Here is a 23,037-nt window from a genome sequence, read left to right on the forward strand (position 1 = left end):
GTTGTCAGCGCCGACAGGCTTGACATCCTTGGGTGGGTGAGTTTGCCAGTGAGTTTGGGAGGAAACAGCCCTGTCCTGCGTTTGGATTTGTACGTGACGTCAAACTGGCTTCTTGGGTTGTCTTCGCTGAGGTCTGCCCGCATGGTAACACTTCCAGACAGTAACACAGTAAGGCTTCAAGGGAGGTGTTTCAAGGCCATGGATCAACCCGTGCGCCTCGCTTCTCCCTGGGCAAGAAGACAAATACCCAGCCAGGGTCGGGAAGGTGTGGGAAGGTGTTTCTCCTGAGTCGGTGGTGCGTACCGTGCCCACTCTTTCCACGGTGCCGGTGCCTGGCGCGGGCACCTCCTCACTTCATGGTCAACCGCCAACACCAGCTGACGTTTGCAGGGGATGGAAAAATGTCAATGAGATAGTCGTGGGGAATGACGAAATCCCTCAACGAGCCGCAATGCTCGTCCCTGAGTCAGTCCCTAGCGCCACCGTGGGCTGTGACCTCTGCCTAGAAGGCCTAGCCGTGCCCACACGCTGGGACAGAGTCCACCCTTAGCACGGTGCGCGAGGGAGGCAGGACTGTACCTTTAGTGGTTAATGGCACTGGCGGTGCAGTCAAACTCAGGAATGGGGTCATTTTGGGTCGTGCCTTAGCGTTCGACGGACATGTGTTCCCAGACCCTCTAGAGCTAAGGCAGCCTTGTGTCGGCGCGGTGGGTCACCCGCCCCCGGCAACACATCTTGTCAGGCCTCACCTGTGGACTCTTTAGTCAAAGTGGTGGATTACCCCGAGCTCAAGGGCCGCTTCTGAAGCTTCTACATCAGTATCGTGACGTCACTGCCCTGCCCGGCGAACCTTTGGTGCGATGCTGCGACAGAACACAGCATTAGGGCAACACCCGACACCAGACCGTGTACATCCCTGCGTACAGACTCCCACACAGCCCAAGGCAGGTTGTAGATGACCAGGTTAAGGACACCAGACCGTGTACATTCCTGCGTACAGACTCCCACACAGTCCAAGGCAGGTTGTAGATGACCAGGTTAAGGACACCAGACCGTGTACATTCCTGCGTACAGACTCCCACACAGTCCAAGGCAGGCTGTAGATGACCAGGTTAAGGACACCAGACCGTGTACATTCCTGCGTACAGACCCACACAGCCCAAGGCAGGTTGTAGATGACCAGGTTAAGGACACCAGACCGTGTACATTCCTGCGTACAGACCCACACAGTCCAAGGCAGGCTGTAGATGACCAGGTTAAGGACACCAGACGCTGTACATTCCTGCGTACAGACCCACACAGTCCAAGGCAGAGGTGCTGGTCTTAAGGCCAAGCTGACTAAATGTGAATTTTTAAAGGCGAAAGTCACCTTTTAGGCCACAGTGTTGATGGCGATGGTGTCCACACGATCGACGACAAAATATCGGCCATAAAGAATTTTCCGCAACCCAAGACCGTGGAAAAGGTTCGGCCTTTCCTTGGGCTGTCCGGGTACTATGGGCCTTTCCTTGGGTTGTCCGGGTACTATAGGCCTTTCCTTGGGTTGTCCGGGTACTATAGGCCTTTCCTTGGGTTGTCCGGGTACTATAGGTCTTTCCTTGGGTTGTCCGGGTACTATAGGCCTTTCCTTGGGTTGTCCGGGTACTATAGGCCTTTCCTTGGGTTGTCCGGGTACTATAGGCCTTTCCTTGGGTTGTCCGGGTACTATAGGCCTTTCCTTGGGTTGTCCGGGTACTATAGGCCTTTCCTTGGGTTGTCCGGGTACTCTAGGTCTTTCCTTGGGTTGTCCGGGTACTATAGGCCTTTCCTTGGGTTGTCCGGGTACTATAGGCCTTTCCTTGGGTTGTCCGGGTACTATAGGCCTTTCCTTGGGTTGTCCGGTACTATAGGCCTTTCCTTGGGTTGTCCGGTACTATAGGCCTTTCCTTGGGTTGTCCGGGTACTATAGGTCTTTCCTTGGGTTGTCCGGGTACTATAGGCCTTTCCTTGGGTTGTCCGGGTACTCTAGGCCTTTCCTTGGGTTGTCCGGGTACTATAGGCCTTTCCTTGGGTTGTCCGGGTACTATAGGCCTTTCCTTGGGTTGTCCGGTACTATAGGTCTTTCCTTGGGTTGTCCGGGTACTATAGGCCTTTCCTTGGGTTGTCCGGTACTATAGGCCTTTCCTTGGGTTGTCCGGGTACTATGGGCCTTTCCTTGGGTTGTCCGGTACTATAGGCCTTTCCTTGCTGTCCGGTACTAGAGGTCTTTCCTTGGGTTGTCCGGGTACTAGAGGCCTTTCCTTGGGTTGTCCGGGTACTATAGGCCTTTCCTTGGGTTGTCCGGTACTATAGGCCTTTCCTTGGGTTGTCCGGTACTATAGGCCTTTCCTTGCTGTCCGTGTACTATAGGCCTTTCCTTGGGTTGTCCGGGTACTAGAGTCCTTTCCTTTGGTTGTCCGGGTACTATAGGCCTTTCCTTGGGTTGTCGGGTTACTATAGGCCTTTCCTTGGGTTGTCCGGTACTATAGGCCTTTCCTTGGGTTGTCCGGTACTATAGGCCTTTCCTTGGGTTGTCCGGGTACTCTAGGCCTTTCCTTGGGTTGTCCGGGTACTATAGGCCTTTCCTTGGGTTGTCCGGGTACTATAGGCCTTTCCTTGGGTTGTCCGGGTACTATAGGCCTTTCCTTGGGTTGTCCGGGTACTATAGGCCTTTCCTTGGGTTGTCCGGGTACTATAGGCCTTTCCTTGGGTTGTCCGGTACTAGAGGCCTTTCTTGGGTTGTCCGGGTACTATAGGCCTTTCCTTGGGTTGTCCGGTACTATAGGCCTTTCTTGGGTTGTCCGGGTACTATAGGCCTTTCCTTGGGTTGTCCGGGTACTATAGGCCTTTCCTTGGGTTGTCCGGGTACTATAGGCATTTCAGCAGGTTGTCCGGGTACTATAGGCCTTTCCTTGGGTTGTCCGGTACTATAGGCCTTTCCTTGGGTTGTCCGGTACTATAGGCCTTTCCTTGGGTTGTCCGGGTACTATAGGCCTTTCCTTGGGTTGTCCGGGTACTAGGGGCCTTTCCTTGGGTTGTCCGGTACTATAGGCCTTTGCTTGGGTTGTCTGGGTACTATAGGCCTTTCCTTGGGTTGTCCGGTACTATAGGCCTTTCCTTGTTGTCCGGGTACTATAGGCCTTTCCTTGGGTTGTCCGGGTACTATAGGCCTTTCCTTGGGTTGTCCGGGTACTATGGGCCTTTCCTTGGGTTGTCCGGGTACTATAGGCCTTTCCTTGGGTTGTCCGGGTACTATAGGCCTTTCCTTGGGTTGTCCGGGTACTATAGGCCTTTCCTTGGGTTGTCCGGGTACTATAGGCCTTTCCTTGGGTTGTCCGGGTACTAGAGGCCTTTCCTTGGTTTCCTTGTTGTCCGGTACTATGGGCCTTTCCTTGGGTTGTCCGGGTACTATGGGCCTTTCCTTGGGTTGTCCGGGTACTATAGGCCTTTCCTTGGGTTGTCCGGGTACTATAGGCCTTTCCTTGGGTTGTCCGGGTACTATAGGCCTTTCCTTGGGTTGTCCGGGTACTAGAGGCCTTTCCTTGGGTTGTCCGGGTACTATAGGCCTTTCCTTGGGTTGTCCGGGTACTATGGGCCTTTCCTTGGGTTGTCCGGTACTATAGGCCTTTCCTTGGGTTGTCCGGGTACTATAGGCCTTTCCTTGGGTTGTCCGGGTACTAGAGGCCTTTCCGGGTTGTCCGGTACTATAGGCCTTTCCTTGGGTTGTCCGGGTACTATAGGCCTTTCCTTGGGTTGTCCGGTACTATAGGCCTTTCCTTGGGTTGTCCGGTACTATAGGCCTTTCCTTGGGTTGTCCGGGTACTATAGGCCTTTCCTTGGGTTGTCCGGTACTATAGGCCTTTCCTTGGGTTGTCCGGTACTATCGGCCTTTCCTTGGGTTGTCCGGGTACTATCGGCCTTTCCTTGGGTTGTCCGGGTACTATAGGCCTTTACTATAGGCCTTTCCTTGGGTTGTCCGGGTACTATAGGCCTTTCTTGTCCGGTACTATAGGCCTTTCCTTGGGTTGTCCGGGTACTATAGGCCTTTCCTTGGGTTGTCCGGGTACTATAGGCCTTTCCTTGGGTTGTCCGGGTACTAGAGGTCTTTCCTTGGGTTGTCCGGGTACTATAGGCCTTTCCTTGGTTGTCCGGTACTATAGGCCTTTCCTTGGGTTGTCTGGGTACTAGAGGCCTTTCCTTGGTTGTCCGGTACTATAGGCCTTTCCTTGGGTTGTCCGGGTACTATAGGCCTTTCCTTGGGTTGTCCGGGTACTAGAGGCCTTCCTTTCCTTGGGTTGTCCGGTACTAGAGGCCTTTCCTTGGGTTGTCCGGGTACTATAGGCCTTTCCTTGGGTTGTCCGGTACTATAGGCCTTTCCTTGGGTTGTCCGGGTACTAGAGGCCTGTCCTTGGGTTGTCCGGGTACTATAGGCCTTTCCTTGGGTTGTCCGGGTACTATAGGCCTTTCCTTGGGTTGTCCGGGTACTAGAGGTCTTTCCTTGGGTTGTCCGGGTACTATAGGCCTTTCCTTGGGTTGTCCGGGTACTAGAGGTCTTTCCTTGGGTTGTCCGGGTACTAGAGGACTTTCCTTGGGATGTCCGGGTACTATAGGCCTTTCCTTGGGTTGTCCGGGTACTATAGGCCTTTGCTTGGGTTGTCCGGGTACTAGAGGCCTTTCCTTGGGTTGTCCGGGTACTATAGGCCTTTCCTTGGGTTGTCCGGGTACTATAGGCCTTTCCTTGGGTTGTCCGGGTACTATAGGCCTTTCCTTGGGTTGTCCGGGTACTATAGGCCTTTCCTTGGGTTGTCCGGTACTAGAGGCCTTTCCTTGGGTTGTCCGGTACTATAGGCCTTTCCTTGGGTTGTCCGGGTACTATAGGCCTTTCCTTGGGTTGTCCGGGTACTAGAGGCCTTTCCTTGGGTTGTCCGGGTACTAGAGGCCTTTCCTTGGGCTGTCCGGGTACTATAGGCCTTTCCTTGGGTTGTCCGGGTACTAGAGGCCTTTCCTTGGGTTGTCCGGTACTATAGGCCTTTCCTTGGGTTGTCCGTGTACTATAGGGCTTTCCGGGGGTTGTCAGGGTACTAGAGGTCTTTCCTTGGGTTGTCCGGGTACTAGAGGCCTTTCCTTGGGTTGTCCGGGTACTATAGGCCTTTCCTTGGGTTGTCCGGGTACTATAGGCCTTTCCTTGGGTTGTCCGGTACTAGAGGCCTTTCCTTGGGTTGTCCGGTACTAGAGGCCTTTCCTTGGGTTGTCCGGGTACTATAGGCCTTTCCTTGGGTTGTCCGGTACTATGGGCCTTTCCTTGGGTTGTCCGGGTACTATAGGCCTTTCCTTGGGTTGGGGTACTCTAGGCCTTTCCTTGGGTTGTCCGGTACTAGAGGCCTTTCCTTGGGTTGTCCGGGTACTCTAGGCCTTTCCTTGGGTTGTCCGGTACTCTAGGCCTTTCCTTGGGTTGTCCGGGTACTAGAGGCCTTTCCTTGGGTTGTCCGGTACTATAGGCCTTTCCTTGGGTTGTCCGGTACTATAGGCCTTTCCTTGGGTTGTCCGGTACTATAGGCCTTTCCTTGGTTGTCCGGGTACTATGGGCCTTTCCTTGGGTTGTCCGGTACTATAGGCCTTTCCTTGGGTTGTCCGGTACTATAGGCCTTTCCTTGGGTTGTCCGGTACTATGGGCCTTTCCTTGGTTGTCCGGTACTATAGGCCTTTCCTTGGTTGTCCGGGTACTATGGGCCTTTCCTTGGGTTGTCCGGTACTATAGGCCTTTCCTTGGGTTGTCCGGTACTATAGGCCTTTCCTTGGGTTGTCCGGTACTATAGGCCTTTCCTTGGGTTGTCCGTACTATGGGCCTTTCCTTGGGTTGTCCGGGTACTAGAGGTCTTTCCTTGGGTTGTCGGTACTATAGGCCTTTCCTTGGGTTGTCCGGGTACTATAGGCCTTTCCTTGGGTTGTCCGGGTACTATAGGCCTTTCCTTGGGTTGTCCGGGTACTAGAGGCCTTTCCTTGGGTTGTCCGGGTACTAGAGGCCTTTACTTAGGTTGTCCGGTACTATAGGCCTTTCCTTGGGTTGTCCGGTACTAGAGGCCTTTCCTTGGGTTGTCCGGGTACTATAGGTCTTTCCTTGGGTTGTCCGGGTACTAGAGGCCTTTCCTTGGGTTGTCCGGTACTATAGGCCTTTCCTTGGGTTGTCTGGGTACTATAGGCCTTTCCTTGGGTTGTCCGGGTACTATAGGCCTTTCCTTGGGTTGTCCGGGTACTATAGGCCTTTCCTTGGGTTGTCCGGGTACTATAGGCCTTTCCTTGGGTTGTCCGGGTACTATAGGACTTTCCGTGGGTTGTCCGGGTACTATAGGCCTTTCCTTGCTGTCCGGGTACTAGAGGCCTTTCCTTGGGTTGTCCGGGTACTATAGGCCTTTCCTTGGGTTGTCCGGGTACTATAGGCCTTTCCTTGGGTTGTCCGGGTACTAGAGGCCTTTCCTTGGGTTGTCCGGGTACTAGAGGCCTTTCCTTGGGCTGTCCGGGTACTATAGGCCTTTCCTTGGGTTGTCCGGGTACTAGAGGCCTTTCCTTGGGTTGTCCGGGTACTATAGGCCTTTCCTTGGGTTGTCCGGGTACTATAGGCCTTTCCTTGGGTTGTCCGGGTACTAGAGGTCTTTCCTTGGGTTGTCCGGGTACTAGAGGTCTTTCCTTGGGTTGTCCGGGTACTATAGGCCTTTCCTTGGGTTGTCCGGGTACTATAGGCCTTTCCTTGGGTTGTCCGGGTACTAGAGGCCTTTCCTTGGTTGTCCGGTACTAGAGGCCGTTCCTTGGGTTGTCCGGGTACTAGAGGCCTTTCCGTGGGTTGTCCGGGTACTAGGGGCCTTTCCTTGGGTTGTCCGGGTACTATAGGCCTTTCCTTGGGTTGTCCGGGTACTCTAGGCCTTTCCTTGGGTTGTCCGGGTACTAGAGGCCTTTCCTTGGGTTGTCCGGGTACTCTAGGCCTTTCCTTGGGTTGTCCGGGTACTCTAGGCCTTTCCTTGGGTTGTCCGGGTACTAGAGGCCTTTCCTTGGGTTGTCCGGGTACTATAGGCCTTTCCTTGGGTTGTCCGGGTACTATAGGCCTTTCCTTGGGTTGTCCGGGTACTATAGGCCTTTCCTTGGGTTGTCCGGGTACTATGGGCCTTTCCTGGGTTTGTCCGGGTACTATAGGCCTTTCCTTGGGTTGTCCGGTACTATAGGCCTTTCCTTGGGTTGTCCGGTACTATGGGCCTTTCCTTGGGTTGTCCGGGTACTATAGTCCATTCCTTGGGTTGTCCGGTACTATGGGCCTTTCCTTGGGTTGTCCGGGTACTATGGGCCTTTCCTTGGGTTGTCAGTGTACTATAGGCCTTTCCTTGGGTTGTCAGGGTACTATAGGACTATCCTTGGGTTGTCTGGTACTATAGGCCTTTCCTTGGGTTGTCCGGTACTATAGGCCTTTCTTGGTTGTCCGGGTACTATAGGCCTTTCCTTGGGTTGTCCGGGTACTATGGGCCTTTCCTTGGGTTGTCCGGGTACTATAGGCCTTTCCTTGGGTTGTCCGGGTACTATGGGCCTTTCCTTGGGTTGTCCGGTACTATGGGCCTTTCCTTGGGTTGTCCGGGTACTATAGGCCTTTCCTTGGGTTGTCCGGTACTATAGGCCTTTCCTTGGGTTGTCCGGGTACTATAGGCCTTTCCTTGGGTTGTCCGGGTACTATAGGCCTTTCCTTGGGTTGTCCGGGTACTATAGGCCTTTCCTTGGGTTGTCCGGGTACTATGGGCCTTTCCTTGGGTTGTCCGGGTACTAGAGGTCTTTCCTTGGGTTGTCCGGGTACTATAGGCCTTTCCTTGGGTTGTCCGGGTACTATAGGCCTTTCCTTGGGTTGTCCGGGTACTAGAGGCCTTTCCTTGGGTTGTCCGGGTACTAGAGGCCTTTCCTTGGGTTGTCCGGGTACTATAGGCCTTTCCTTGGGTTGTCCGGGTACTAGAGGCCTTTCCTTGGGTTGTCCGGGTACTATAGGCCTTTCCTTGGGTTGTCCGGGTACTAGAGGCCTTTCCTTGGGTTGTCCGGGTACTATAGGTCTTTCCTTGGGTTGTCCGGGTACTAGAGGCCTTTCCTTGGGTTGTCCGGGTACTATAGGCCTTTCCTTGGGTTGTCCGGGTACTATAGGCCTTTCCTTGGGTTGTCCGGGTACTATAGGCCTTTCCTTGGGTTGTCCGGGTACTAGAGGCCTTTCCTTGGGTTGTCCGGGTACTATAGGCCTTTCCTTGGGTTGTCCGGGTACTATGGGCCTTTCCTACAAGGTTTTGGCAACACTGCTCCGCCTCTGACGCACTCTTAAGGAGAGAGGTCCCTTTTCATTGGACCGCCCCACAACACAAGAGTTTTACAGACTTGAGGTCAGCGTTAACCAACACTCCATCCTTGGCCTTCCTGGACTACAGCGTCCCTTCCACACCTTCTACAGATGCCTCAGCCCTGGGTCTTGGTGCTGTTTTGATGCAGCCGGACGCTCGCGGTAAAAATCGCGCTATTGCGTACGCGAGTCGTACTTTAAACCAGGCCGAGGTGAACTATTCTGTGACCCACCAGGAAACCCTAGTGGTAGTTTGGGCTCGTAAGCATTTTAGGGATATCATCCTTGGCTATCCTATCCCTGTCTTTACGGGCCAGGCGCCAGTCACCGAGCTTTTTAACCCTTTCAGCGTGATGATTTTTTTTCGCTATTATTTGTAATTTCCACATTAAATATCCTGCTCAGGTTGATGAATTTCTCCTGAATTTGTTCATTTTACATGTATCATCAGCAATAACTCATGTTCTAGATTTCAAATGTGGTAAAGTTTAAAAGTTTGGTAAGAAAATAGGCGGCCTCCTGCCAGATGTACGATGCATGCCCTATGTGTGCAGGGCGATGCCAGATGTACGATGCATGCCCTATGTGTGCAGGGCGATGCCAGATGTACGATGCATGCCCTATGTGTGCAGGGCGATGCCAGATGTACGATGCATGCCCTATGTGTGCAGGGCGATGCCAGATATTCAATGTACATACAACCACATACCTGTACAGCTGCACACCTGCTTGTACAGTGCACACTCAACTTGAAATATATTCATTACATAAAACAAATATGTATGTACTCGCATTTACAGAAACGCAAAGACGAGCAAACACACACACACACACACACACACATATATAGACACATATACACACCCACACACACACACACACACATATAGACACATATACACACCCACACACACACACACACACATATAGACACATATACACACACACACACACACACACACACATCGTAACTGGTATAAGAAACAATTTTGGGGGTAAAAACTAGATGTAAAAAGTTAATTTCATGGTATATTAGGCAATTCATGGCAGAAAAAAAAAACTAACAGGAATTCTTGTTCAAAATACATATTTCGCGCGTGTTAGTGTTAGTGTGTGTGTGTGTGTGTGTGTGTGTGTTGGGGATGTGTGTGTGTGTGTGTGTGTGTGTGTTGGGGATGTGTGTGTTGGGGATGTGTGTGTGTGTGTGTGTGTGTGTGTGTGTGTGTGTGTGTGTGTGTGTGTGTGTGTGTGTGTGTGTGTGTGTGTGTGTGTTGGGGATGTGTGTGTGTGTGTGTGTGTGTGTGTGTGTGTGTGTGTGTGTGTGTGTGTGTGTTGTGTGTGTTGGGGATGTGTGTGTGTGTGTGTGTGTGTGTGTGTTGGGGATGTGTGTGTGTGTGTGTGTGTGTGTGTGTGTGTGTGTGTGTGTGTGTGTGTGTGTGTGTGTGTGTGTGTGTGTTGGGGATGTGTGTGTTGGGGATGTGTGTGTGTGTGTGTGTGTGTGTGTGTGTGTGTGTGTGTGTTGGGGATGTGTGTGTGTGTGTGTGTGTGTGTGTGTGTGTGTGTGTGTGTGTGTGTGTGTGTGTGTGTGTGTGTGTGTGTGTGTGTGTGTGTGACACAGGGTGTAGCCGTAGGTGATGCATTCCTTGAGTCTCACACACGCTCATCAGAATGTTACTTGTGTGTGGTACACCCTGAAGCAGTCAGGGACACACAGAGCAACATTGCACCCACTGCGCATCCAGCGAGTGGTTCAATGCTTTTTTTCGGCCTTGACAGTGTGTGCAGACATGTGGCACCTTCTGCGGGCTTTTTCTACTGTGGAGGAGGATGGAGCCAAGCAAGGAAAGTGCCGCTCTATGAGTCTCCTGGGGTTTGAGATGGATGGTGGTTTGAGATGGATGGTGGTTTGAGATGGATGGAGGTTTGAGATGGATGGTGGTTTGAGATGGATGGTGGTTTGAGATGGATGGTGGTTTGAGATGGATGGAGGTTTGAGATGGATGGAGGTTTGAGATGGATGGTGGTTTGAGATGGATGGTGGTTTGAGATGGATGGTGGTTTGAGATGGATGGTGGTTTGAGATGGATGGTGGTTTGAGATGGATGGAGGTTTGAGATGGATGGTGGTTTGAGATGGATGGTGGTTTGAGATGGATGGAGGTTTGAGATGGATGGAGGTTTGAGATGGATGGTGGTTTGAGATGGCTGGTGGTTTGAGATGGATGGTGGTTTGAGATGGATGGTGGTTTGAGATGGATGGTGGTTTGAGATGGATGGAGGTTTGAGATGGATGGTGGTTTGAGATGGATGGTGGTTTGAGATGGATGGTGGTTTGAGATGGATGGAGGTTTGAGATGGATGGAGGTTTGAGATGGATGGTGGTTTGAGCATTGTGGTCTACGAGGGTGTTGGCACTAGTATACAAAATCAGGTTTAAAATATCGCCTGTCTCTACGTCACAGCGTATGGAAAGTTTCAAACCAAACCTGTTCCGCTTCTGAGGCATGTACTGACGAGATGGCAGGCTTCCTCTCCACGGCACAGCACTTCGTCAACACAGAAATCCTTGAATGGCTTAAATTTGTCTTGAAACTTTTTCCTCATGTCACTGAACACAAGTTGTATTTTTTGAAATTTGTTGTTTGGAGTTTGTGTTTCATTGCCATTGAAGTGAAGATGTTTTAGTAGGAGAAGAGGTCTGTTGTACGTCATTAGTTTTGGAATTTCTGCTACTAACAAACACATACATTTCATCCCTGTTTGTCGCTGTACATTTACGCATTCTGCCTTTTGCTGGAAAAATAATTGTTTGCATAAGATATTCGTGATAACTGTTCATTTTCCTCACAATTTTGTCCATAATTTCATAATCAAAATATTAAAAAAAAATCCAACTCAGAGGAATCCTGAGAGAGAGAGAGAGAGACCTCCTCACAGATCCCGCTAAGGAACAGCAAAGGGGTGAAGGACCTGCTCCACTTAGGTGTGTCACAGCGCACACTCTGCCTGCTGTCCTGCCTGAGCCTGCTTGCACCTCCCTGACCTCATCTATATATGAAGCACAAAACAACAACAGTCCACTATGTGCGTAACGATATCAAGAGTTGTTATATGCGAAATAAACAAAGGAGATTACAAAAATTAATGGACTATTTAAAAAAATGCACAAACTTTTGACTTTTACTTTATCGTTAGAAATTATTTTGTTTATTGTACTTACAACATACAAGTATACGTTCTGGAGTTATGACTGGAAATGCTTCAACTTAATCATTTATGGTTCATGATAATTGGAGAGAGAGAGAGAGAGAGAGAGAGAGAGAGAGAGAGAGAGAGAGAGAGAGATTGGTGGCTCATTGATTGAACTTTCTTCGTTCGCGCTCATCCCATGTCGAATGACCAGGTAATACTGAGCAGAACACGTGTCGTCAGGTACTTTGACGAGTCGGAGTCGTGTCATGCCGCGGTGAATTACACGCACACAGTTTGCGATCAGACCTTGGCACACACACACACACACACACACACACACACACACACACACACACACACACCCATGCCTTTGTGGGCTTGGAGGATGTGTCGGGTGTCTCCTGACTTGGTTTACTTCAAGGCAAGGCTTCTCGTGATCTCTGTGGACTCAGTGCCTCCAACTCAAGGTCCAACAAGGCGATCCAAGCCTTCAATGTTGATACTTTTACCTCTACAGTCATCCCGTCTACTGCGACTTGTCATAATGTGTGTGTGTGTGTGTGTGTGTGTGTGTGTGTGTGTGTGTGTGTGTGTGTCGCCTAGAAACAGCACGCTCACTCTGGAGTTGTTTTCTAGGAAGGTCTACATGGTCACCTTGCTCCCTACACATGTATTATGTAGTCTATAATTAGGACGCCGTTTCTCACAACTAAGACATAGAAAATCTGCCAAATAACTACAAATATTGTATTGACGAGCGAGTTATGTCACAGAACGTAAGATATTTCCTCCACAGAGCCGAGGAGGAACATGCCACAAACGCTGCGCCACAAACACTGAATGGGTTAAACATTTTAGGGATATCATCCTTGGGTATCCTATCCCTGTCTTTACGGGCCAGGCGCCAGATACATAGCTTTTTAAGGGTACAAACCCCACTGGTCGCCTCGCCCGGTGTTGCCTGACTATCCAGGAGTTTGGGGCAACCTTTAAGTGCTTACCTGGCCGCGGGAATGTCGTCGCGGATTCAGTGTCTAGGACCGTACCTGTTGGCTCAGTGGCAGAAGCGTTTACCGAGATTCAAAATTTCAGCCTACAGGATTTAGCAGCAGCCCAGCGTGGCCATGACGTTTGGGGTGAGGCAACATACACTCTACAGACGGGTCACGAAACAAGCCTCCCGCCCCTACCCGTGTCTGTTCCACGATTCTTCACTGCTGGCCCGGCAAAAAGGAGTCCGTTCGTGGTACCGGAGTGTTGCGTACCGGCGGTGCTCGACTTAGTTCATGACGCGATCATTGCTGGTCACCCGGGGAGGGAGCGCACACTACCAGCGTTCCCAGCGGTCTACTTTTGGCCAAGTATGCGTGTAGATATTGACGCGATCATTGCTGGTCACCCGGGGAGGGACCGCACACTACCAGCGTCCCCAGCGGTCTACTTTTGGGCAACTATGCGTGTAGATATTGACGCGATCATTGCTGGTCACCCGGGGAGGGAGCGCACACTACCAGCGTTCCCAGCGGTCTACTTTTGGCCAAGTATGCGTGTAGATATTGACGCATATGTGGCTGAGTGTGTCAAGTGTGCCCAACATAGAGGGACGGTGCCCTGGCCTGCGCCCACCCTAGAATACCCGCCCCCTGCCCGGCCTTGGGATGTAGTTTCCGTTGACTTGGTCCAGCTTCCCGCCAGCCACCAGGGCGCTGGGTACCTCTGAGTGTGTGTGGACCACTTGTCTGGGTATGTTGTTTTAGCCCCGGTGCAAGATAGACCTGCTAAGTCCGTTCCTCATGGCCTGATCAGTCATCTCATTTGTCTGTATTCCTCGCCTGGAGTGTTGTTAAGTGATAATGGAACAGTCTGCCATTACACAGTCTTTTACAGTCAGTTATCACCCAGCCAGCAACGGCCTTGTTGAGCGCGCGAACAGGAAGGTTTTTAGATGTCCTGTGCCCGGCCGTTAGCGGACTTCAGCACACATGGGAGGACTGGCCGGCATGTGCAGCAAGCATAGACAGCCGTGTTCGGGAGTCAACGGAACAGTCTCCCCACTACATCATTTTTGGGGTTGAGAAGAGACTCCCGTATGACCTGCTCGGTAGTTCTCATTCCCCTGTATATAAGGTAGATGATTAGTCTAAGGCTCAACTCAAGGTTTTCACAGATGTTCATGGAGAAGAGAGGCTACAGGAGGCTACATGAGGCTACATGCTCGCAGCAACACAAGCCTCTGTGTCTTTGAAAGTGGGTGACTTTGTTAAGATTCCAGTCCCAGAGAGACATTCAAAGTTGTCCCCTAAGTTCGTGGGCCCACGCTGGATACTTAGGGAACTTGGCGCTCACAAATTTGAGCTTTATGATCTCATTTTTAATTCATAGGAAATTGTGCATTGTGATCGCCTCAAAAAGACGGACGCCCAGCCTGAGGTCATCGCTTGGACTTTACTTGAACTGCCGAGAGCCACCTGTTTGCCCCAGCCTGAGGTCATCGCTTGGACTTTAGCTGAACCGCCGAGAACCACCTGTTTGCCCCAGCCTGAGGTCATCGCTTGGACTTTACTTGAACTGCCGAGAACCACCTGTTTGCCCCAGCCTGAGGTCATCGCTTGTCTACCTTCCCAACACACGACCATCACCTGCGACCTCGCCAATAAGGGTTTTCTGCTTGGTTCCAGGAAATGCTGCCCCTCGCCTTCTACTTCCTTCCGTGCTCCGTTCTGGCTGCAGACCCTGTGCACCTCAAGCTGGGAGCCCTCTCTGCTCATTTGGGCCGGGTTTCCCTGGTCGAGGATGTCCTGTGGGTCCAGTACCCGTTCACAGCTCTGGTGGAAATACCGGGCACAGTGAGGGCAGTGACGGAGCAAGTGACGGGTTGTGTTGCAGGTGGATAGCAGTGCTCCTGAAGACGGTCTCCTGCGTCTGAAGGATGACTGCATGAAGTGCTTGAAGGATACTCTAACCCTGGCTTTGGGGAACTACACAGCTCTTTCCTTTCCTAACCGTACTGAACCGGGCTTGATCGACGGGACTGGGCAACTTTCCTGCATGTTGTTTGGAACCGCAATGGACGAGGGTGTGGAGGAACTGTTGGCAGGGCCCGTGAGAGGGGGGTGAAGCTGGTATCTTTACACCAGGGCCCGGTCTCAAAGGGGGCCAGTCACCCGACCAGGAGGGAAAAAAATGGGAGAGTAAATGGTAGGGGCCCAATGACACTCATAGTACCAGGGCCCAGTGATGGCTCTCCCTGGCCCTGACTGTGGGATGGGCATAACCGTGTGGCTTCACTTGCTGCTACTCAACACAAAACCATTAGGATGAATTCCTTGCACATTCCCAGACTTGAGCATGCAGTGCAGGATATTGCTCCTTATTCCCGAACCTTAGGCTCTTCCATTAATGAGCTGTGGACCGCCATGGCTACTATGTACCAAATGGAGCTTGTTCTGCAAACCTTGCCTGCCTTGACAGTCAACTCTGTTCTCCACGCTAATGCTCTGGTCATACAGAATTCACATCCCTTCAGGTCAAAGGAAGTGTTTGAGGCTCATCAGCTGGAACCTTTCCCAGTCAATAACTTGGCGATGGTGCTGGACTCACCTGCCACAGCGGTCTTAATTCGTAATGATCTATTGCTTCATGCATCGGGCCAGCCGTCAGACCTGGGCTCCTGCAAAACAGAGTATCACAATCTCTATTTTCGCTCAGCGTCACTCTTTGCATTCCTGCCGTTGCCAGGTGGTGTCTGCGAGGTGGTGCTGGCCCAGTCGGGTGCTTCTAAGGCTCTAGAGAGTTGTCTGTATCATCGCCTTGTCCCTAAGTCACTTTTCCTCAGGAGGTCTCAGGATTTCCCTGCTTCTTGTTCACAGTAGCAGTGTTTGTGACCGTGGTCTGTCCTGCAGGCTCAACCTGTAGAGAGGCTGCAGGTCACCTGGTGGTATGGGTGGCTCGCTCCCTACGTTCTGTCAATTTGACGACCTTTCCGGAGAAGCTCCATCGTGGATTTGCGTCAAAAAAGCCTCCCAATCTATCCTATTGACGGTTTGGTGAGTCTCACCTTTTCTAGGATGAAGTGTGTGACAAACAGCCTTTCCGGGATAACCTTTTCAAACTTCTCTGAACTGTAGTCAGCCGTCCATGACTCTACCGGCTTGTCTTGCCCCATAGTACATCACCAGTCCTGCCGGCGGTTCTTTCTACCGTCATCGTCGTCCCCTGTTCTGCCTTGTTCAGCGGCCCTGACTTTGTACAGCCATCTTCAGGCACCGCGCTGACCTCCTGCGCATTGTGACTCAGACTCACAAATCTTCTGCAAGGATTTTTTTCTCCTTTTGTTATTAGTATTACAAATAGCTCCGTTACCATGCAGCCTAGTAACATGTAGTCAATCTATTTTCCTAGGCTGTATCTTGCCCATGACTACTCCAGCTATTGTTGTGTTTCCTGGGACTAGTGCTGACCCCCTGTTTGCCTGCCCTGTATCTTGCCCATGACTACTCCAGCTATTGTTGTGTTTTCTGGGACTACTGCTGACCCCCTGTTTCCCTGGCCCTGTATCCTGCCCATGACTACTCCAGCTATTGTTGTGTTTTCTGGGACTACTGCTGACCCCCTGTTTCCCTGGCCCTGTATCTTGCCCATGACTACTCCAGCTATTGTTGTGTTTCCTGGGACTAGTGCTGACCCCCTGTTTCCCTCGCCCTGTATCTTGCCCATGACTACTCCAGCTATTGTTGTGTTTTCTGGGACTACTGCTGACCCCCTGTTTCCCTGGCCCTGTATCTTTCCCATGACAACTCAAGCTATTGTGGTGTTTTCTGGGACTAGTGCTGACCCTGTTTCCCTCCCTGTATCTTGCCCATGACTACTCCAGCTATTGTTGTGTTTTCTGGGACTACTGCTGACCCCCTGTTTCCCTGGCCCTGTATCTTGCCCATGACTACTCCAGCTATTGTTGTGTTTTCTGGGACTAGTGCTGAGCCCCTGTTTCCCTCCCCTGTATCTTGCCCATGACTACTCCAGCTATTGTTGTGTTTTCTGGGACTAGTGCTGAGCCCCTGTTTCCCTGGCCCTGTATCTTGCCCATGACTACTCCAGCTATTGTTGTGTTTCCTGGGACTAGTGCTGAGCCCCCTGTTTCCCTCCCCTGTATCTTGCCCATGACTACTCCAGCTATTGTTGTGTTTTCTGGGACTAGTGCTGAGCCCCTGTTTGCCTGCCCTGTATCTTGCCCATGACTACTCCAGCTATTGTTGTGTTTTCTGGGACTAGTGCTGACCCCCTGTTTGCCTGCCCTGTATCTTGCCCATGACTACTCCAGCTATTGTTGTGTTTTCTGGGACTAGTGCTGACCCCCTGTTTCCCTCGCCCTGTATCTTGCCCATGACTACTCCAGCTATTGTTGTGTTTTCTGGGACTAGTGCTGACCCCCTGTTTCCCTGGCCTGTATCTTGCCCATGACTACTCCAGCTATTGTTGTGTTTTCTGGGACTAGTGCTGACCCCCTGTTTGCCTGGCCCTGTATCTTGCCCATGACTACTCCAGCTATTGTTGTGTTTTCTGGGACTACTGCTGAGCCCCTGTTTCCCTGGCCCTGTATCTTGCCCATGACTACTCCAGCTATTGTTGTGTTTTCTGGGACTAGTGCTGAGCCCCTGTTTCCCTGGCCCTGTATCTTGCCCATGACTACTCCAGCTATTGTTGTGTTTTCTGGGACTAGTGCTGACCCCCTGTTTCCCTGGCCCTGTATCTTGCCCATGACTACTCCAGCTATTGTTGTGTTTCCTGGGACTAGTGCTGAGCCCCTGTTTCCCTCCCCTGTATCTTGCCCATGACTACTCCAGCTATTGTTGTGTTTTCTGGGACTAGTGCTGACCCCCTGTTTCCCTGGCCTGTATCTTGCCCATGACTACTCCAGCTATTGTTGTGTTTTCTGGGACTAGTGCTGACCCCTGTTTCCTCGCCTGTATCTTGCCCATGACTACTCCAGCTATTGTTGTGTTTTCTGGGACTACTGCTGAGCCCCTGTTTCCCTGGCCCTGTATCTTGCCCATGACTACTCCAGCTATTGTTGTGTTTTCTGGGACTAGTGCTGACCCCCTGTTTCCCTGGCCTGTATCTTGCCCATGACTACTCCAGCTATTGTTGTGTTTTCTGGGACTAGTGCTGACCCCCTGTTTCCCTCCCCTGTATCTTGCCCATGACTACTCCAGCTATTGTTGTGTTTTCTGGGACTAGTGCTGACCCCCTGTTTCCCTGGCCTGTATCTTGCCCATGACTACTCCAGCTATTGTTGTGTTTTCTGGGACTAGTGCTGACCCCCTGTTTCCCTGGCCCTGTATCTTGCCCATGACTACTCCAGCTATTGTTGTGTTTTCTGGGACTAGTGCTGACCCCCTGTTTCCCTCGCCCTGTATCTTGCCCATGACTACTCCAGCTATTGTTGTGTTTTCTGGGACTAGTGCTGACCCCCTGTTTCCCTCGCCCTGTATCTTGCCCATGACTACTCCAGCTATTGTTGTGTTTTCTGGGACTAGTGCTGAGCCCCTGTTTGCCTCACCCTGTATCTTGCCCATGACTACTCCAGCTATTGTTGTGTTTTCTGGGACTACTGCTGAGCCCCCTGTTTCCCTGCCCCTGTATCTTGCCCAAGACTACACCAGCTATTTTTTTGTTTACTTTGACTAGTGCTGACCCCCTGTTTCCCTGGCCCTGTATCTTGCCCATGACTACTCCAGCTATTGTTGTGTTTTCTGGGACTAGTGCTGACCCCCTGTTTGCCTCGCCCTGTATCTTGCCCATGACTACTCCAGCTATTGTTGTGTTTTCTGGGACTAGTGCTGAGCCCCTGTTTCCCTGCCCTGTATCTTGCCCATGACTACTCCAGCTATTGTTGTGTTTTCTGGGACTAGTGCTGAGCCCCTGTTTCCCTGCCCTGTATCTTGCCCATGACTACTCCAGCTATTGTTGTGTTTTCTGGGACTAGTGCTGAGCCCCTGTTTGCCTCACCCTGTATGTACTTGCCCAGTTAATGTTCCTTCCATGATTGTTTTTATTTTCATTGCCATTTCCCGATGTTGTGTCGTTAAGCGGACTCTGACTTGTATATATTTTTCTACATGCAGCCATAACAGGCCCTGGCTTAACTAGTACTCATGGTAGGTACGCTGATCTTAAGGGCCAGGTGAGCCGTGAGGTCGTGACTTTTACCGTGACCAAGCGATGTAATGTGTATATTATAACATATGTGAATCTGTGGGTGTATGTCATATTGCCATGGCCCAGCGGAGCCAGGACGCTGCCCACAGACGCTACGCTGTGCTTAGGGGGCGCTCCTGTACCAAGACAAGCTGGCAGATCACGGCGGGCGGCGGAGGAGAGCACAGGACTTCCCGGAGTGTGCGTACGACTTACGACTCGTCCACAAAATACTGTAACTACTCTGTGAACATATTTAAAAGCAACACGACCATTTAATCAACCAGAGAGAGAGAGAGAGAGGAGATTAAGTGAACTCAACGGCCCTGCTCGGCCAACACACAACACACATCGCTTAACCAATATGTACTATGACTTCTATCAACCGGAGCAAGCAGGCAACAGTGCACCGGACCTCACAGGGGATAACACTTCGCGCCTTAATCAAGAACACAACAAAAAACACCTAACAAAAACGCTGACAGAATAAGTGAGGGAAATGACCTGTTCTTGAGGCAGCCCCTGACCTGACGAAGCCTGGGGCCTGAGCATACACAGGGGGTGCGTTGCTTCACTCACCCACAGCCTCCATGTGACCCCCCCCCAAGCCATGAGGTGCGTGGGTGTCCCCCTGGTGGTCTCCTGGGCTCACTGGAGGGCTGAGTCTGGTCTCATCTCAGATCCTTCCCTGCAAGAACCATCACAGAGTTAGTGTGTGTGTGTGTGTGTGTGTGTGTCAACTCTAACTGGCAATATCTCAGAATCCACAACAGTTAGGAACACAAGATTCTAACACAAGATGCTCCTAACACTCCCCTACAACACCTATAACTGGCAGTGTTCACAACCTTATAGTTCAGGAGAAATTTGTACTTAACTAAAAACTTTCCAACATAAAAATTTCCAAAATTCAATGGCAACTTCAACTGGCAATATCTCAGAATCCACAACAGTTAGGAACACAAGATTCTAACACAAGATGCTCCTAACACTCCCCTACAACACCTATAACTGGCAGTGCTCACAACCTTATAGTTCAGGAGAAATTTGCACTTAACTAAAAACTTTCCAACATAAAAATTTCCAAAATTCAATGACAACTTCAACTCCTAAACCTTGTCCTGGTGAGCTCTCTCTCTCTCTCTCTCTCTCTCTGCAATAATAATAATAATAATAATAACATTGGTCTTATAAGTGTTAAGTAGCACCATGGGAGTTAATAAGTAAGATTTCTGCACTTACTTAAACTTATATAAGGAAGGAGGAGGAGGGAGGGAAGGAAGGGCGGAAGGAAGGGCGGAAGGGCGGAAGGAAGGAGGGAAGGAAGGAAGGAAAGGCAGAAGGAAGGAAGGAAGGAAGGAAGGAAGGAAGGGCAGAAGGAAGGAAGGAAGGAAGGAGAAGGAAGGAAGGAAGGAAGGCAGAAGGAAGGAAGGAAGGAAGGGGCAGAAGGAAGGAAGGAAGAAGGAAGGGCAGAAGGAAGGAAGGAAGGAAGGCAGAAGGAAGGAAGGAAGGAAGAAGGAAGGAAGGAAGGGCAGAAGGAAGGAAGGAAGGAAGGGCCGAAGGAAGGAAGGAAGGAAGGAAGGAAGGAAGGAAGGGCAGAAGGAAGGAAGGAAGGAAGGGCAGAAGGAAGGAAGGAAGGAAGGGCAGAAGGAAGGAAGGAAGGAAGGGCAGAAGGAAGGAAGGAAGGATGGGCTGAAGGAAGGAGGGAAGGAAGGAGGGAAGGAAGGAAGGAAGGGCAGAAGGAAGGAAGGAAGGATGGGCAGAAGGAAGGAAGGAAGGGCAGAAGGAAGGAAGGAAGGAAGGGCAGAAGGAAGGAAGCAAGGAAGGGCAGAAGGAAGGAAGGAAGGAAGGGCAGAAGGAAGGAAGGAAGGAGGAAGGAAGGAAGGAAGGAAGGAAGGAAGGAAGGAAGGAAGGAAGGGCAGAAGGAAGGAAGGGCAGAAGGAATGAAGGAAGGAAGGGCAGAAGGAAGGAAGGAAGGAAGTGCAGAAGGAAGGAAGGAAGGAAGGAAGGAAGGAAGGAAGGAAGGAAGGGCAGAAGAAGGAAGGAAGGAAGGAAGGGGCAGAAGGAAGGAAGGAAGGAAGGAAGAAGGAAGGAAGGAAGGAAGAAGAAGGAAGGGCAGAAGGAGGGAAGGAAGGAAGGAAGGAAGGAAGGTAGGACGGAAGGAAGGAAGGCAGTCAGGAAGGAAGGACGGCAGGAAGGAAGGAAGGAAAGAAGGGCAAAAGGAAGGAAGGAAGGAAGGAAGGGGAAGGAAGGAAGGAAGGAAGGAAGGAAGAAGGAAGGAAAGGCAGAAGGAAGGGGAAGGAAGTAAGGGCAGAAGGAAGGAAGGAAGGAAGGGCAGAAGGAAGGAAGGAGGGAAGGAAGGAAGGGAGGGAGGGAGGAAGGAAGGAAGGAAGAAAGGAAGGAAGGGATGGAGGGAAGAAGGAAGGAAGGATGGAAGGAAGGAAGGAAGGAAGGAAGGAGGGGCGGAAGGAAGGAGGGAAGGAAAGTCAGAAGGAAGGAAGGAAGGAAGGAAGGACAGAAGGAAGGAAGGAAGGAAGGGAGGAAGGAAAGAAGGAAGGAAGGACAGAAGGAAGGAGGGAAGGAAGGGAGGAAGGAAGGGCAGAAGGAAGGAAGGAAGGGCAGAAGGAAGGAAGGAAGGAAGGGCAGAAGGAAGGAAGGAAGGAAGGGCAGAAGGAAGGAAGGAAGGAGGGGCGGAAGGAAGGAAGGAAGGAGGGACGGAAGGAAGGAAGGACGGAAGGAAGGAAGGAAGGAAGGAGGGGCGGAAGGAAGGAAGGAAGGAAGGAAGGAAGGGCAGAAGGAAGGAAGGAAGGAAGGAGGGACGGAAGGAAGGAAGGAAGAAGGAAGGAAGGAAGGAAGGAAGGGCAGAAGGAAGGAAGGAAGGAAGGGCAGAAGGAAGGAAGGAAGGAAGGGCAGAAGGAAGGAAGGAAGGAAGGGCAGAAGGAAGGAAGGAAGGAAGGGCAGAAGGAAGGAAGGAAGGAAGGAGGGGCAGAAGGAAGGAAGGAAGGCAGGGCAGAAGGAAGGAAGGAAGGAAGGAGTGGCGGAAGGAAGGAAGGGCAGAAGGAAGGAAGGAAGGAAGGGCAGAAGGAAGGAAGGAAGGAAGGAGGGGCGGAAGGAAGGAAGGGCAGAAGGAAGGAAGGAAGGAAGGGCAGAAGGAAGGAAGGAAGGAAGGAAGGAAGGATGGGCTGAAGGAAGGAAGGGCAGAAGGAAGGAAGGAAGGAAGGGCAGAAGGAAGGAAGGAAGGAGGGGCGGAAGGAAGGAAGGGCAGAAGGAAGGAAGGAAGGAAGGGCAGAAGGAAGGAAGGAAGGAGGGGCGGAAGGAAGGAAGGAAGGAAGGAGGGCGAAGGAAGGAAGGAAGAAGGGCGGAAGGAAGGAAGGAAGGAAGGAAGGAAGGAAGGGCAGAAGGAAGGAAGGAAGGAGGGGCGGAAGGAAGGAAGGGCAGAAGGAAGGAAGGAAGGAGGGGCAGAAGGAAGGAAGGGCAGAAGGAAGGAAGGAAGGAGGGGCGGAAGGAAGGAAGGGCAGAAGGAAGGAAGGAAGGGCAGAAGGAAGGAAGGAAGGAAGGGCAGAAGGAAGGAAGGTAGGAGGGGCGGAAGGAAGGAAGGGCAGAAGGAAGGAAGGAAGGAAGGGCAGAAGGAAGGAAGGAAGGAAGGGCAGAAGGAAGGAGGGGCGGAAGGGCGGAAGGGAAGCAGCGCCCATCATCTATCTCACAGAGTACGTGGATGACCTCAAGGCTGCCCATTGGTGTCAGTACGCAGTGGTTGTGGGCGACCTACATCAACACCTGGAGGCGAGGGTCTTCACCGAGGTCACAGCCCGGCATCTCCGCCCAGACCAGCACCTCAGCACCCCAGCACCCCACACAGCGCCCTACACACACAAGCCTGGACAAGAAAACACCCGATACCTCCTCCCAGTCATCGGCAGGATATTTGAGGGGATCATCGCGGAGCAGCTGACGTCCTTCCTCGAGGAGATCCGCCTGAAGTCACTGAAGTCAGAAGGGCTGCTCCACCTCAGACCACCTCCTCCGCCTCCTCCCAGTCCTGGCATGCCGCCCTTTGTGATGCCAACTCCTCTCTCGTGATTGCCTGGACGTAGTGGTGGTTTAACGGCTAAGCTACAGCAACTGATGTGGATGCGACGCAGCTGTCCACTCAGCGGATGATGGATGCGTCCCACAGGTGGCTGCTCCTGCATCCACCAGTTAAGCGGAAATGTAAATGCTTGAAAATTATGTACAAACGTGTATGTCATTGTATTCATTGTATTCCACTTTCCTCTC

The 23,037-nt window shown here is 51.6% G+C and overlaps 1 protein-coding gene and 1 long non-coding RNA gene across 4 annotated transcripts in view; one reads left to right on the forward strand and one right to left on the reverse strand.

The window, feature by feature from the left end:
* Positions 1-20,113, reverse strand: part of LOC126991258 (uncharacterized) — a 42,947-nt gene extending 22,834 nt beyond the window's left edge. For 2 of the 3 annotated variants that reach the window (XR_007745341.1, XR_007745340.1), the window contains exon 1: positions 19,339-20,113. This is a non-coding gene — a long non-coding RNA (uncharacterized LOC126991258). Of the gene's footprint in view, positions 1-19,263 lie in introns of all 3 variants that reach the window. The other variant, XR_007745339.1, reaches the window with a different exon arrangement.
* Positions 20,114-22,474: 2,361 nt separating this feature from the next.
* LOC126991246 (uncharacterized) overlaps positions 22,475-23,037 on the forward strand; it is a 2,499-nt gene continuing 1,936 nt past the window's right edge. Inside the window, exon 1 of the mRNA XM_050850024.1 lies at positions 22,475-22,675. Within this exon, the coding sequence (XP_050705981.1) occupies positions 22,475-22,675 (201 nt within the window). The remainder of the gene's footprint in view (positions 22,676-23,037) is intronic.

Source organism: Eriocheir sinensis, unplaced genomic scaffold (assembly GCF_024679095.1).
Source record: "Eriocheir sinensis breed Jianghai 21 unplaced genomic scaffold, ASM2467909v1 Scaffold252, whole genome shotgun sequence".
NCBI lineage: Eukaryota > Metazoa > Arthropoda > Malacostraca > Decapoda > Varunidae > Eriocheir > Eriocheir sinensis.